Consider the following 14,772-nt stretch of genomic DNA (forward strand, 5'->3'; position numbering starts at 1 on the left):
CCTTTCTCCGCCCCTTCCCCCCCACCCCGCCCCCACCCTGCCCCCACCGCTTGCCGAGCCGCCAACCCAGCACACTTAACGACTGGACGAGGAGAGGGCGGGCTCCCAGGTTTGTGCCTTCGTTTCCGGTCCCAAAACAGTCCTCCCAAGGTGGATGGAGAGGGGAGCGCAGCTTCCACCTGTTGCTACGCTCCCCTCGTTGCTGCACTTACCCCTCCACTAGGGGGTTGGCGGCTGGGTCTCGGGAAACGAAGTTGGGGCTGGGCCCTTAGGCCCTGCCATGGACGAAGGTGGTTCCCGCATCCGCAGGCGGGTGTCCGTCCGCAAAAGAAATCGTCCTAGCCTAGACAGCGTTTCTACCGCCTGCCCCGCGACCGAGCTTAAGCCCAGCGATGAGGAGAAGGAGGACAAGGAGATGGAGGCCGGGAGCCGGCGGCGGAAAACCGTGGACGTGCAGCCGGTCGAGGTACAGCCCCATCACCTCTCAGATTCCCCTGAGTTCCTCGTTCTATTTCCCACCTTTGGAGTGATGATACAGTCCCAGGTCCCCACTGCGCATGCTCACTGAAAGGCGTGGAACTTGAAACTGCCGCGTTCGGCCGTTCCCGTCTCAGGTGCAAGCAATTGACAGGTCATCTACTAGTCTTCTTGGGCTTACCTCATCTTTGTTATCGCTGTTAATCCTGATAGCTCCCGTAGATATATATTGTTGTGAAACATAGACCTTGAGACATAAAAAGAACGGCATGACACAAGCCTGTACTTCCAAGTTTTTGCTTCTCCTTGTACTAAAAGTACCCAGACCTGTTATGGGCTTTGTTAAGCTATTTGCTTTATCCAGGTTTTACAACAGAAACGAGACCGAGAAGTAAAGAAACTACACTTCCTATTACAAATCTTGTGTTCTTAATCCCTTCCCTATGTTGCTACCCCCAAATTATACCTCTTCTGTTTATAGACTGTCCCAAGTCAGACTTTCCCTTTCAATTCTATTCTAAGAACAATTTTCTTGGAGTGCCGGGTAGCACAAGCATGATTTTATTGCAGGCCAGTGTCTGCAAATGGGACAGGAAACAGTACTGCGGTTATCAGAAACTCCTAGTGAGATAATATCTCTCCCAGTAGATGGCCGTCGGTCTTGCTACCATCTTAAAGGATTTAACGGTAGCTTAAGAATTAGGATCCCAGGATCACTAGGAGTACAGTTGATGTCAGTCACTTAACGTCTCTGGGCCTCCGTATCTACATCTGTAAAATGGAACAGTAGTATCTATTTTATAGGATTATTTACATTTAGGTCTGTGATCCGTATGTGACCATACAATTATATACCTAAGAGAGCTTTCAGCTGAAACTTTTATTCTTAATGAAGCTAGATTCCACGATAAATCTTTTTGTTTTCTTTCCAGATCATTGACAGTGAAGAGGACATGTTTGGTGACTATGATAGCTTTGCTGAGAACTCTCTTTTAGCTCAAGTTGATGATCTGGAACAAAAGTATTTGCAACTTCCTGAACATAGGAACCATGCTACAGACCATGCCACTGAAGATCTTTGTTCAGGAAGCAATAAACATAACACACTCAATGTTCCTACTGTAGGTGACTGTACAGAATTAAATATAGATGAGCACATGAAGAACCAGAGCAGGCATGAAGATGTCTCTATTGAACCTGAAGCTGATATTTTGTATGATGTACCTTCTTCTCAGGTTTTATTCTTTGAAAATTTGTATAAGTCTTCCAGTGATTTGGGTGATCCATCTACTGAAGAAAAGGATTGGAACTCATCCTCTCCTAAGACTGTGAATGAGAAATTGCCCGTTAATAGCAGAGAGCAGCCCCAGCAGACTGTTGAATCCTCTTCGAAAATCAGACCTAGTTCAGATGCAAATATGAGAAAAAGTCTGAAAGATCATCTAAAAAGTACCATGACTGGAAATGCCAAAGCCCAAACACCAATATTTTCTAGGACTAAACAGCTCAAAGAGACTCTCCTATCTGAAGAAATTAATGTTGCTAAGAAAACAATCGAGTCATCATCAGATGACCTTGGGCCTTTTTATTCATTACCCAGCAAAGTGAGAGATCTTTATGTTCAGTTCAAGGGAATTGAAAAATTATATGGTAATGTTTTTTGCTGGAATGAAAAAACATTTACCCTTATTACCATAATATTGGTGCAAATCAGTAGAAAAAAGATGCTGCCATGGTTCTATTTCTCACCTTAAATCAAAAACTCAGTCCTCTCAGCCTTCCATCCATATCCTGCTGCTATTGAATTTCTTTTCTTCCCTTCGTGGCCACACTGCTCCAACCTGTTATTCTTGCTGTCTCCTTTTCCTCACCTCAGATAATTCCCAGCCCATTCCACCTCTGGGGTCTGTGTTGTCACTTGTTATATAATGACTGGGGTGTAAACCCAGTGAGACTTTAGTTCTTCCCTGACTTCAGTTGCTTACCAAACATAACTGACCAGACCCTTCTTGAAACACCCAATTCTTGACATTCCACTCCTGTTTGTGTTTGTTTTTTCCTAATTAGCTGGCTGCTCCTCCGTCTTCTTAGTTTCCTTGGCTGACTGTTACTTTGCTACCAAAACTTAGTTGCTGAAATTCCTTTGACTACTCAGATGTCTTGAGTGAGTCAGTATTGATAATATTATTAATTAAACATCTTTAAAGACAGCTTAAGTTAGGGTTTAAATGCAGAGAAATAGTAGTAATAGCTAATTTGTCTTGTAACATTTTTTCACAAATCCTGGCTCAAATATGTGTCATTTTAGACAAAGAAGGGACACTTGCTGCCATCCTGAAAGAGCATCCTGTCTAATCACTTCATAATTACTTCTGAAACTCCTAAGTTAGTATTGTGAACCACCTGAAAACATGGGTTCTTATCTCTGGGGGAAGACATTAAGGTTGGAGTAGTAGGACTATGGGAAACAAAGTCTAATACAAGGCTTTACAAGAGTCTTAACAAAACTAAACTGTGAGGTTTGCAGTTCAAGAGCTAAAGGTGTGTATTGTCCTTGAAGTAGATGTTACTTTTCTGTCCTCTGCTTTTTTTTTTACCAGCACCTTGTTCTATGTTTCATCTGCATCTCCTGCTCTCAGGACAAGACTTACCTAACTCATCTTTTTGGTTTTTTTTAAGATTTATTTTTATTGATTTATTTTTGGCCGCGCTGGGTCTTCATTGATGAAGGCGGCTTTCTCTAGTTGGAGCGAGCTGGGGCTACTCCCTAGTTGCAGTGTGCAGGCTTCTCGTTGCAGTGGTTTCTCCTGTTGCAGAGCACAGACTCTAGGGCCCATGGGCTCAGTAGTCGTGACTCCGGGCTCTAGAGCGCAGGCTCAGTAGTCGCGACTCCCGGGCTCTAGAGCGCAGGCTCAGTAGTCACGACTCCCCGGCTCTAGAGCGCAGGCTCAGTAGTCGCGACTCCCGGGCTCTAGAGCGCAGGCTCAGGAGTTGTGCCCATGCGCTTGATTGTCGCGTGACATGTGGAATCTTGGGGATTGTCAATCTGATGATGAGTTCTGGCACTGTCACTTAACCACAGGTCTTGGACTCTGAGCCTTAGTTCCTGATCTGTTAAGGGATAATCATTTTTTTGCCGGTTATATTGTGTCAAGAACTTGCCAAGTTGAACTTTGGTTATGACTGTCAGTAATTATATATTGTTTGCTTTAAAGTAAGAACTTTAGTAAATAATTTTTAAAAATCTCAGTATTTGTAAATCTGATGACGATACGACCAATTTAAAGCATGAATATGTGTGTTATTTTTCATTGAGCTAAAGCAGTGCTTCTCAAAGTGCAGTTCCTAACTGCAGCATCAGCATCGCCTGGAAATCTGTTGAAATACGCATTCCCAGGTTCCGCGCCAGCCCCCCTGAGTCAGCACTTTGGGCTGAGGTCTGGCATTCTGCTTGGATAAGCCCTCCTGATCCTGGTGTGCAGCAAGTTTGAGAGCTCCTGAGTTAGAGAACCTCAACCTTATACAATACTGTTGTTTTTGCCTTTTAGGCATAGAATTACATGCTTAGTGTGTTTTATAAAAATGTTGGGAACTAAGTTAATGTAACTTTTTTTAGTATGTGAAGAAAAATGTTATTTCCAAGTATTTATTATTTTGGTCATTTTATACTTTAAAACTCTGAGTTGGATAAAATGTGGACATGTAGTTTCACATAAACATCTGCAGGTGGATAACTAATGGGTGATACTAGCCTGAAGTATTTTCTAATATTTAAGTATTAAATATTCAATGTATTTAAATATTTTTGAAATTTTTTTTTTATCAAAGCATAGTTGATTTACAACATTATAGCAGCTTGTGGCGGAGAAGGCAATGGCACCCCACTCCAGTACTCTTGCCTGGGAAATCCCATGGACAGAGGAGCCTGGTAGGCTGCAGTCCATGAGGTGGCTAAGAGTCGGACACGACTGAGCGACTTCACTTTCACTTTTCACTTTCATTCATTGGAGAAGGAAATGGCAACCCACTCCAGTGTTCTTGCCTGGAGAATCCCAGGGACAGAGGAGCCTGGTGGGCTGCTGTCTATGGGGTCGCACAGAGTCGGACATGACTGAAGTGAGTGAGCAGCAGCAGTTTGTGGAAAAACCCAAATGAACTTTGCAGCCTACCCAACATATTAGTTTCAGGTGTACAAAATAGTGATTCAATATTGTTATAGGTTACATATTCTATTTAAAGTTATTACAAAATAATGGCTATTATTTCCCTGTACTGTAAAATCCTGAAATGCTTTTAAAGTAAAAAATACATAATCATTTGCATATATTTCAGGCTGCAAATAATTAGCTCATATGATTGTGTAATAATTCAGTCTTTACCCTGTTGACTCTTTGTTATATAAACAATGCTATGGTGAACATCTTGCACATAATCTTTACATATGCACATGCTTTTTATTTCTGTCAGTGTTGAGTTCTATAAGCAATACTGCTAGATCAAAGGCAGCATGCAGTTTTATGTTTGTTGCTGACAGATTGCTTCCCAAAAAGACTGTAGCAGTTTATACTTTCATCAGCCACACACAAAAGTGCCTGTTTGTTCCTGCTCTAGTCAACTCTGTATTTTACATGTGGGGGGCTTTTTGTTTAGGTAGTTATTTAATGCTTTTTATTGGTTTATTTCTTTTGCCAAGCTAATAGGTAACAGTAGAGCATCTTTTCATGTATTTATAAACCATCTGCATTTCTCCATACTGTGAAATGTCTTATCATATCTTTTGCCCATTTTTCTAGAGGTAAATATAATGCACATTTTGAAGACTTTTGATGATCCACATTGTCCACTTTTCCTACAAAGTACTTATACCAGTTTTCACATTTTGTTTTGGATCTAATATGATCCTTTTCATGAATTCCACCTTGCTAACTTGTGGAAACTCTAGATTTTGTTGTCTAGTCACTAAGGCATGTCCGACTCTCTTGCAACTCCATGGACTGTAGCTCACCAGGCTCCTCTGTCCATGGGATTTCCCAGGCAAGAATACTGGAGTGAGTTGCCATTTCCTTCTCCACGGGATCTTCCCAACTCAGGGATCAAACCCATGTCTCTTGTGTCTTCTACGTTGGCAGGTGGATTCTTTACTACTGAGCCACCAGGGAAAATCTAGATGTTATAGTTAATAACACTAGTCTTTTATGGTTTAAGCAATCTCATCAGTTTAAGGATTTTTTTTTTTTTTTTTTTGGCTGCACCAGATCTTAGATGCAGCATTCGGGATCTTATCCTCTCATCAGGGATCAACCTCAGTCCCCCTGCATTGGGAGTGTGGAGTCTTAACCCCTGGGCCACCAGGGAAGTCCCTCTCATCAGTTTAAAATGGTATTCAGACCATTCAAACCAGCTCCCTGTGAAAGCTGGTTGAATAGTCTCTAGGTTTGTGTAAATTCTCAATTTTTTTTTTCCTCTTCGCTCTGTTTCTCTGTTGGGTGAATGAGGAAGGGAGGCTTACACAGTGTCCTTACTGAACATAAGAGAAAGGCCTTAGAATTCACACAGATCCCTGAAAGGCCCCTTAGCCCTTCTGATGTCGCAGGCAATACCTCTTGTCCAGCAGGCCTGCCTGCCCGGTGGAATCGTAGACCTCAGTCTGCAGCTGGCAATTGGGTGAACTAGTTGCCCACCCCACCAACCAGGCCTGAACTAGTATGCACACCATGCATTGGAGATTTTTGATATTTATATATAGTTGCATTAATTACTATGAGAAGATGCTACACAGGATAGGATTTGATTTTTTCTTCTTAGAAAACTTTGTAGAAGGGAAAAATAAGGCTTTTTTCCTTCTTTTTTCAATTCCACAGAATGGCAACATACTTGCTTAACATTGAAATCTGTGCAAGAAAGAAAAAATTTAATATATTCCTTGCCAACAAGTGGTGGGAAAACCCTCGTGGCTGAGATTTTAATGCTACAAGAACTACTATGCCGACGAAAAGATGTTTTAATGATCCTACCATATGTAGCAATTGTTCAAGAAAAGGTGTGATTTTTTAAAATGGTATTTGTTAATGTTATTCTCACTTTCAGATAAAATAAATACTAGATAAACACTAGATAAAATAAAAACTAGAATAAATGTAACAACTTTTTCTTGACTGAGAAGAGGTAGCCTTACTGATGGAGAATTATTATTTTTAGGATGTGTAGAAGCAGTGTGGTGTACTTACTAAAAATCTCTTCTAATACTGTTTAAGAAAGAGTTTTTTTCCCCCTAAAGTTGTGAATTAAACTCCATTTCAAATGTTCTACTGATATTTAGCATGCTTTTTCAAGCAGAAACTAACCAATTATTTATCAAAATAAATGAGTTATTATGATGTTTTTTAATATCAGAAGAGAATTAAAATTTATTTTTACATTCATTACATAGTTTAAAAGTGGCATTCACTTCAAGGATCAATACATTAGTTATGACATTTCTTAGATGTATATGCTTTATCTGTAACCTTATTCTCATTGATTTATATTAAACACTATTTTAGATTTTTTAAATCCCTGTGAACACTTAATACAGTTCTTATTTATCTGAATTTTTTTGTTTATTTTAATATTCTAGATTTCAGGTTTGTCAAGTTTTGGTATAGAACTGGGTTTCTTTGTTGAGGAGTATGCTGGAAGCAAAGGAAAATTTCCTCCAATTAAAAGAAGGGAAAAGAAATCATTATATATTGCCACTATTGAAAAAGGACATAGTCTGGTGAACTCCTTGATTGAAACTGGAAGAATTAGCAGTCTGGGTCTGGTTGTTGTAGATGAGGTTGGTTACTATGTTTGTTGATGTATCAACATTTTTATTGTACTAACAGTATTATGTGTATCCATTTAATACCTTATGAGGATGAGTATTTTAAGATATAGACAGTATTTAGATGAAGGCATTTAATGCTTGGTAATCAAATTCAGTTTTGTGTCAGTTGTTTCTTGAAGAGTAAATTTATGTGTATATGTTCAGTTTTATAATAGTACTGATGAATTCGTGATGCCAGGACATTGTCCTGGGGATAACTTCATTAACTTAAAATATCAGTGAAATAATGTGTATGTACTCTAGTTACCATAACTAAAATGCTTGAGTTATAAAGCAAACATTGCTTCTTCATTTCATCAAATATATGCTTGTTTTATGTAGGTATTATATGTAGATTTACTTTTATCCTTTTTTTTTTTTAAATCTCAAAGTTGCACATGATTGGTGAAGGAAGCCGTGGGGCTATACTGGAAATGACTCTGGCAAAAATCCTCTACACGAGCAGTAAGTTTTTTTTTCAAATGTGGTCACTAGTTGATTTATAATCAAGAGACCTATAAAAGAGTTAATTCTATCACTAGCTAGATTATGTAACCTAGAGTAAGATGCTTAAGCTTTCTTAGTTTTTTATTTCTAAAGTAAGCTTATACATTTTTGTTGGATGCATGAGTAGAATCATGAAGATAAATGAAGTTAGCATTTGAAGATGTCCCCATCAGTATCCTCCACTTACTGGCTCTGTGTGCTTAGGCATGTGACTCAACCACTCTTTCCTCATCTGTGAAATGGGCACAATAATGGTATCAACCTGATGGGATTGTTGTAAGAAATACATGAGGTAACACATGTGACCAATGCATTCAGCCATGCTCAGCACACTAAAGGTTTGCTGCTATCGCCACCATCAATATCATTTTAAAAATGTCTGTAAATAGTCACTTTAAGGAACTATTTTGCACCATCAGATAGTTTCTAAATTTATATGATATATTTATTCTAAATGTTTATTTTTATATACTATTGCAATAGCTTATTAGGTACTATAATAGTTTATAGAAAATTATCCATCATAAAGATCAAATCTTAAGAATTATTTTTAAAATTTTGATAACTGTTATTTAGGCAGATTGTAGCACTTTATAATCATTGATTAAAAAATGTTTATTGAGTACCCACTGCATGTCAGGCCCTATTTTGAGTGCTAGGGATGTAGCAGTGAATAAAACAAAGTCCCTGCCTTTATCAAACCTATATTTTAGTGAAAGTGAACAGATAATAAGCAGATAAACAAGGAAACAGATAGTATCAGATGGTGATACATTCTATGGAAAAATATAAAGCAGAGGATGAAGGGAGAATGATCATCTACTTGTCACATCCAGTGTACACTGATAGTTCTTGTCTTAATTTCTTTTCAGTATTTGAGTACTCATTCTTTTTTCCCTTGGGTGCTGAAACACCATTCTCTTTTCACTTCTCTATTGTCCTTCTGTAAGACCAATCATGTGTTAGCACTGAGAGGTAGAACAGTGTAATGACTAAGGGCAGACTCTGCAGCTGGATTCAAATCCTGGCTCACTTTTAACTTTGTATGTGACCTTGGGCAGGTATACTATATAGTATAGATCCAACCAGTCCATCCTAAAGGAGATCAGTCCTGGGTGTTCACTGGAAGGACTGATGCTGAAGCTGAAACTCCGATACTTTGGCCACCTGATGCGAAGAGTTGAGTCATTGGAAAAGACCCTGATGCTGGGAGGGATTGGGGGCAGGAGGAGAAGGGGACGACAGAGGATGAGATGGCTGGATGGCATCTCTGACTCGATGGACATGAGTTTCAGTAAACTCTGAGAGTTGGTGATGGACAGGGAGGCCTGGTGTGCTGCGAGATTCATGGGATCGCAAAGAGTCGGACACGACTGAGCAACTGAACTGAACTGAACTGATAGTAACTGTGCCTCTTTTTCCTTGTGCATCAAAAATGGAGGATAGTAATAGAACCTTCCTCACTGAATTGCTGTGGAGATAGCATGAGTCTTTGTGAAGCATCTAGCATAGTACCTGCACATAATGGACATGTGTTTGCTGTAAACTTATGTACACTGCTTCTGTATACTTATGTGTATACTTTCGTACACTGCTGTATACTTAAGTACACTGCCGCTGTATACTTACATGAATACTTATATAACTGCGCTGTATACTTATGCATGCTGCTACTGGGCGCTTATGTGTATACTTACGTACACTGCTGTATACTTAGGTACACTGCTGCTGTGTACTTCCATGTATATTTATATACGCTGCTTCTGTATACGTATGTGTATAATTATGTATACTGCTGCTGTATACTTATTTATATAAGTATACTGGTACATATTTATGTGTCTTTCTGTCACCAGTGCCTTACACTTAATGGATATTTGAACAAAAGGGCTCTCTTCAGTTTCTCCTTTTGTTCTCCTTTGTGACACTACTTTCTAAGTGTGTTCATCATATACGTTGATCGTATACCATAGATTCATCCCTTGTTTCCTTCTTCATACAGTTTCTGCTAATTCTCATCCATACGCATGACTTCAAAGTCTTCTTGTGTTCTGATGGTTTCCAATTTGTGTGACCAGCTTATACCTCTCTTCTGAGTAATATCATCTGCCAGGTTAATAGTCTGGTTTTATAGAGTTGACTGTTGAACAACACGGGTTTGAATTGCATGGGTTCACTTATAAGTGAGTTTTTTCAGTAGTAAGTGCTACAGTACCGCAGGATCTGTGGTTGGTTGAGTCCAGAGAGGCAGGACTGGAGATAAGGAGGGCCACCTCCAGGTTTTACACGGATTTTCACCTGCACAGAGGGGTGGTGTCCTCAACCCTCATTTCGTTCACGGTCAACTGTGTTTGTCTTACCTGCCCCCTCATTCCCACGTCATTCTGGAAAAATTACAAACACAAAAAGGTTGCTAAAGTTACTGTTATGATATACTAAATAACACATTTTTCTCGATACTTTTTCTTTTTTTAGAGACGACTCAAATTATTGGTATGAGTGCAACGTTAAACAATGTTGAAGACCTGCAAGAGTTCCTGCAAGCAGAATATTACACCAGTCAGTTTAGACCAGTATGTACCCAAGGTTTGATTTGCTATGTGCCATCTTCTGTTTGTAGCAAACGTACTGTATAAAAATTCTGAGAGTGATGAAGGAGCCACTCACTGTGTCTAAATGCTGACAAGCCTGTGTGGAGAGAACATGCACTGTGGGGTCAGGGAGCTTGGCCGGGATGGGTGCCGGCTCATGGGCCTTCAGTGAATACTTACTGAATGAAAATTTTCAGACCCATTCTGCTTTTCCACTTTATATTCTCTAAGGTAAATTTTTTCATCTGGTGAGAATTTAGTGATTCACATTTTGAGTTATTGACACATATAAAAGTTTATCTTAAAAGTTAAAAACTGTTTTCAAAGATTTAAGTTTTGATAGTTATAATGCTTTTTTAAAATAAGACCTCACATGGATATAAATTTAAACTCCCCAATAACAGTGTTCCCAAAAGGCTTGAAGAAAGTAAGTACATGTTGTTCATAGTTATTTGAGAGAAGCTTATAATGTACATGTACTCTGTAGTCTCTGTGTCTAAATAGGTTTACAAAAAATAATTTTTTAGAATCACCAAATTTTAACTTGAAATTTGATGTTTTTATATTTGCACCAAATATGAGAATTTTCAAGAGATAGTTCCTGACCTTAATTGTCAAGTTAGGTGGTGTTCTGTAGCTGGCTGTGTGGTACAGTGGCTAGTGCATTGAGCTTCTCAATGCTATTCTTGAAAAAATTCAGTAGGCTCTATTTACAAACTTCTTTTGTCTACAGATACTTAAGTTGAAAATAATTTGATGGTATTCACATTAAAACTGGTGACTAATAAAGTTTTAAATCTGGAGGAGTAACACAAATAACTCCTTAATAATAGATAGTGAACACTTGGCTCACTTTTACTTCCTCTTGTGACAAATGTAAGTGTCTGATTTTCCTTTTAGATATGTGGCTATTTAATTCAAAAGTATTTCTTCAAGGATAGTAATCCCTATTTTGATTTAAAGGAAAAAGAAACTTAAATGGGAAAGAAATTTAAGTTGAAGTATTCTGCATACCTTAGAAAAGATAAAGTTTTTGTACTGTTTTAGAACATATTTTACAAAATTTGAAACTCTATAAAGAGGAATTTATATATGATATTAATTACAAATGTCCTTTTAATTCAAGGTTGAATTAAAAGAATACCTGAAAATAAATGACACAATATATGAAGTTGACAGCAGAGCTGAGAATGGCATGACTTTTTCACGCCTCCTTAATTATAAGGTAACCTTGATAATCCCTGATGGTGAGGTTCCTAGACTTTGTGCCCAGCTGCCCTGGGACACCGCAAAGGAGTCACATGGGTACCATGGGACAGTTTATATATTTCAGAGAAAAAAAGCTGATGCTGGACATCTGTTGGACACCATACAAATGACTGGTTCAGACAGTTTCCAATGTCAGTATTAGATCACACTACATTACTTCCTAGGATAGTATATCTTTGTGAAGTTGGTGATTTTATCTTTTTTTTTTTTTTTTTTGCACTTACTGTAAGCAAATACCATGTGAAAATCAATGTGGAACAGGAAATAAGGGTTTCCTGGCTTGAAAGACTGGAGGGCCCAGGTGTGCATACTTCTCATTAGTGGGTTATGATAGTTATTTAAGAATGAAATGAAAATTTTTTTTTCAACTGACATTTGTTGTTATTCAGATGGCTACTTATTTGTGAAGAAATGCATCCTTGTTCTTTGGACCTAACTACCTAGTAATCACAACTTTCTTTTGACCTTGGGGCTCCATGGACCAAGAAAGCTTGGAGACCTTTCCCATAAATGTTTATTCATTCAGCAGCAACAGTAATGCAAGAAGAAATATTTGTGAGCTGTATAGCTCAGATATTGGTGTATGAAAATATGGATGTCTACTGTGCTAATGTTCTGTGGTTTTCATGGAGGACATTGAAAAGGGAGAAAGGAATTTTACAGCAGTTTTATTATTCCATGAAGGTATATTGGGCTTCCCTGGTGGCTCAGTGGTAAAGAATCCACCTGCCAATGCAGGAGACAGGGGGTTCGATCCTGGGTCAGAAAGACCCCCTGGAGAAGGAAATGGCAACCCATTCTAGTATTCTTGCCTGGGAAATCCCATGGACACAGGACCCTGGCAGGCTACAGTCCATGAGGTTGCAAAAGAGTCAGACACAACTGAGCGATTAAACAACAACCTAAAGGTATATTATTCTAAATCTGTATCTTAATTAGTTTTCAGTCAAGTTGAAGAAAGTGAGGAGATTTTAAATAACTTTACTTTTTTTTGTTCTTTGAGTTCTTTATGTCTGTTTGATAAATATATTTTGTATTTCTGAAAACATGTCCTGTAGTATGATTGAATATGTTTTTGAAAACTGTTAGTAATAGCAAGAGGTTTAACTTATTTATGCAGTTCTTTGACTATTATTAGGATCAATTTGTGTTTCTCTCTGTGGACTTTTTCTGCTTTGGTGAAGATGGGCGGGCCATAGAGTTATTAATAAAATTGATTATTTTCACTTCCTTTATTTAAAATTAAATACACGTAACAAAACCCTAATAACAAAAGTGGGACTTAACATTTTGCTGTGTAATATAGGTTGCATCTTTTCTTTTAAATGGTCATATTTATTAAATGAGGAGTTCAAAATTATGGTTGATTTACTTACCTTTCAGAGCACACTGGTAAAATGAAAGGCTTTCATGGCTGCTAACTACTTTGTTCCTAAATCTTGTCGTGCAGTATTCCGATACTCTGAAAAAGATGGATCCTGATCAATTGGTAGCACTGGTGACAGAAGTTATTCCCAATTATTCCTGCTTAGTTTTTTGTCCCACTAAGAAGAACTGTGAAAACGTAGCAGAAATGATATGCAAAAGTTTAAGCAAGTATGTTAATCTTTTAAAAATATTCTGTTTCATTTTTTATCATGATCTACATGCCTATATTCTGTTTAACAAGCACTGATTACTTTTTGCAGACATTATGCTAAGTTATTATACTAGATTCTAAAGGTCCTGGCCTTGAGGGAAAAAAGCTGAACTGTGAAATTCACAGATGTGAAATGGCCAGAGAAAAATTCTAAGGCTACATGTAAGAGAATGCTGATTAAACAACAGCTTGGCTCCACAGTGAGTCACCTTGGGGCCTTTTTAAAATCTCAGTGCCCAAGATACCTCCAAGACAAATCAGAATATTTGGGAATGGGACCCAGGTGCCACTATTTTATAAAGCTTCTAAGCAAGTCCAACATACAGCCAAGGTCAACCACTGGCCTATGTCATCAGAGAACTAATCAATAATCACTGTAGGGATGAAGGCCTATGTGATCAGTGTGTTAGTCACTCAGTCGTGTCTGATACTTTGCGACCCCATGGTCTGTCCATGGAATTCTCCAGGCAAGAATACTGGAGTGGGTTGCCATTCCCTTCTCCTGGGGATCTTCCCAACCCAGGGATCGAATCTGGGTCTCCTGCATTGCAGGCAGATTCTTTACCATCTGAGCTATCAGGGAAGCACCATGTGATCAGAAGACTAATCAATAATCACTGTAGGGATGAAGGCCTGTGTGATCAGAGGACTTAGCAGTGTAGGGATTAATCGTATCTTTGGCTTAACTTTCTCTGTAATTAAATACTGTTGCCTTTGTATTCTTAGTAAGCTTCACATTTGGATTGTGTGTACATTGGAACTGAACTTGCTAAATAATAAAGAAATGTACTGCTTTGTAATTGTATAGTATTTCACCATGGGCTCTGTTATAGAGATAAGTATAAAATGACCTTAAGTATGAACAGTTTTAGTTTTCTCTGTACCTTTTTGTCCCATGTGTTGTGTTAGCATATTTTTCAGACTTCTTATGGGCCCCTGAGCCAGTGCTGTGTGACTCTGCACAGATCAGTACCCTGGATTCAAACCCAGCCTTCCTCCACCTGCCCCCACAATCCTACTGTCATGGATTGGCCTAATACAGAGTTAATTCATTGGCTGGCACAAAGATGCAGATGTTTGGGATAAAGTCAAGGAGTGTTTCCCATTTCAGTAACAGAGTCTGACTTTAAAATGTTGATGTAGATTATAAAAATGTAAGGAAATTAAATTATCATTGAGGGATGCTCAGTGAGTCATTTGTTTTCTTAGAATAAGGTAATATAGTACCGAATAAGTGATGGGGAAATTTAGAGACAGACTTTTGACTGTGTGAAATGAGATTGGTTGTTGGTCAACTTATACCCTTGACTTATTTTGCTTTTCAGGGGTAATAGTTTATTTGGGTCGTAAATGTTGATGTTTAATATTGACATACTTAAAAATTTGGTTCCCCGGAACCTTTAGTTAGTGAATTGTGATGCACCCTTGATACTTTCGTAAAG

General features: G+C 38.5%; 1 protein-coding gene across 7 annotated transcripts in view; it reads left to right on the top strand.

Annotated features, from left to right (window-relative positions):
• Positions 1-25: 25 nt before the first annotated feature.
• Positions 26-14,772, top strand: part of HELQ (helicase, POLQ like) — a 41,615-nt gene continuing 26,868 nt past the window's right edge. Inside the window, exons 1-8 of one of the 7 annotated variants that reach the window (XM_043906294.1) lie at positions 26-466; positions 1,410-2,127; positions 6,339-6,517; positions 7,094-7,294; positions 7,717-7,789; positions 10,307-10,404; positions 11,549-11,647; positions 13,142-13,287. In XM_043906294.1, the coding sequence (XP_043762229.1) occupies positions 281-466; positions 1,410-2,127; positions 6,339-6,517; positions 7,094-7,294; positions 7,717-7,789; positions 10,307-10,404; positions 11,549-11,647; positions 13,142-13,287 (1,700 nt within the window). In that variant the 5' untranslated portion in view covers positions 26-280. Of the gene's footprint in view, positions 467-1,409; positions 2,128-6,338; positions 6,536-7,093; positions 7,295-7,716; positions 7,790-10,306; positions 10,418-11,548; positions 11,648-13,141; positions 13,288-14,772 lie in introns of those variants that run through there. The other 6 variants (XM_043906293.1, XM_043906295.1, XM_043906296.1 and 3 more) reach the window with 6 other exon arrangements.

This window comes from Cervus elaphus, chromosome 6, assembly GCF_910594005.1.
Source record: "Cervus elaphus chromosome 6, mCerEla1.1, whole genome shotgun sequence".
Lineage (NCBI taxonomy): Eukaryota > Metazoa > Chordata > Mammalia > Artiodactyla > Cervidae > Cervus > Cervus elaphus.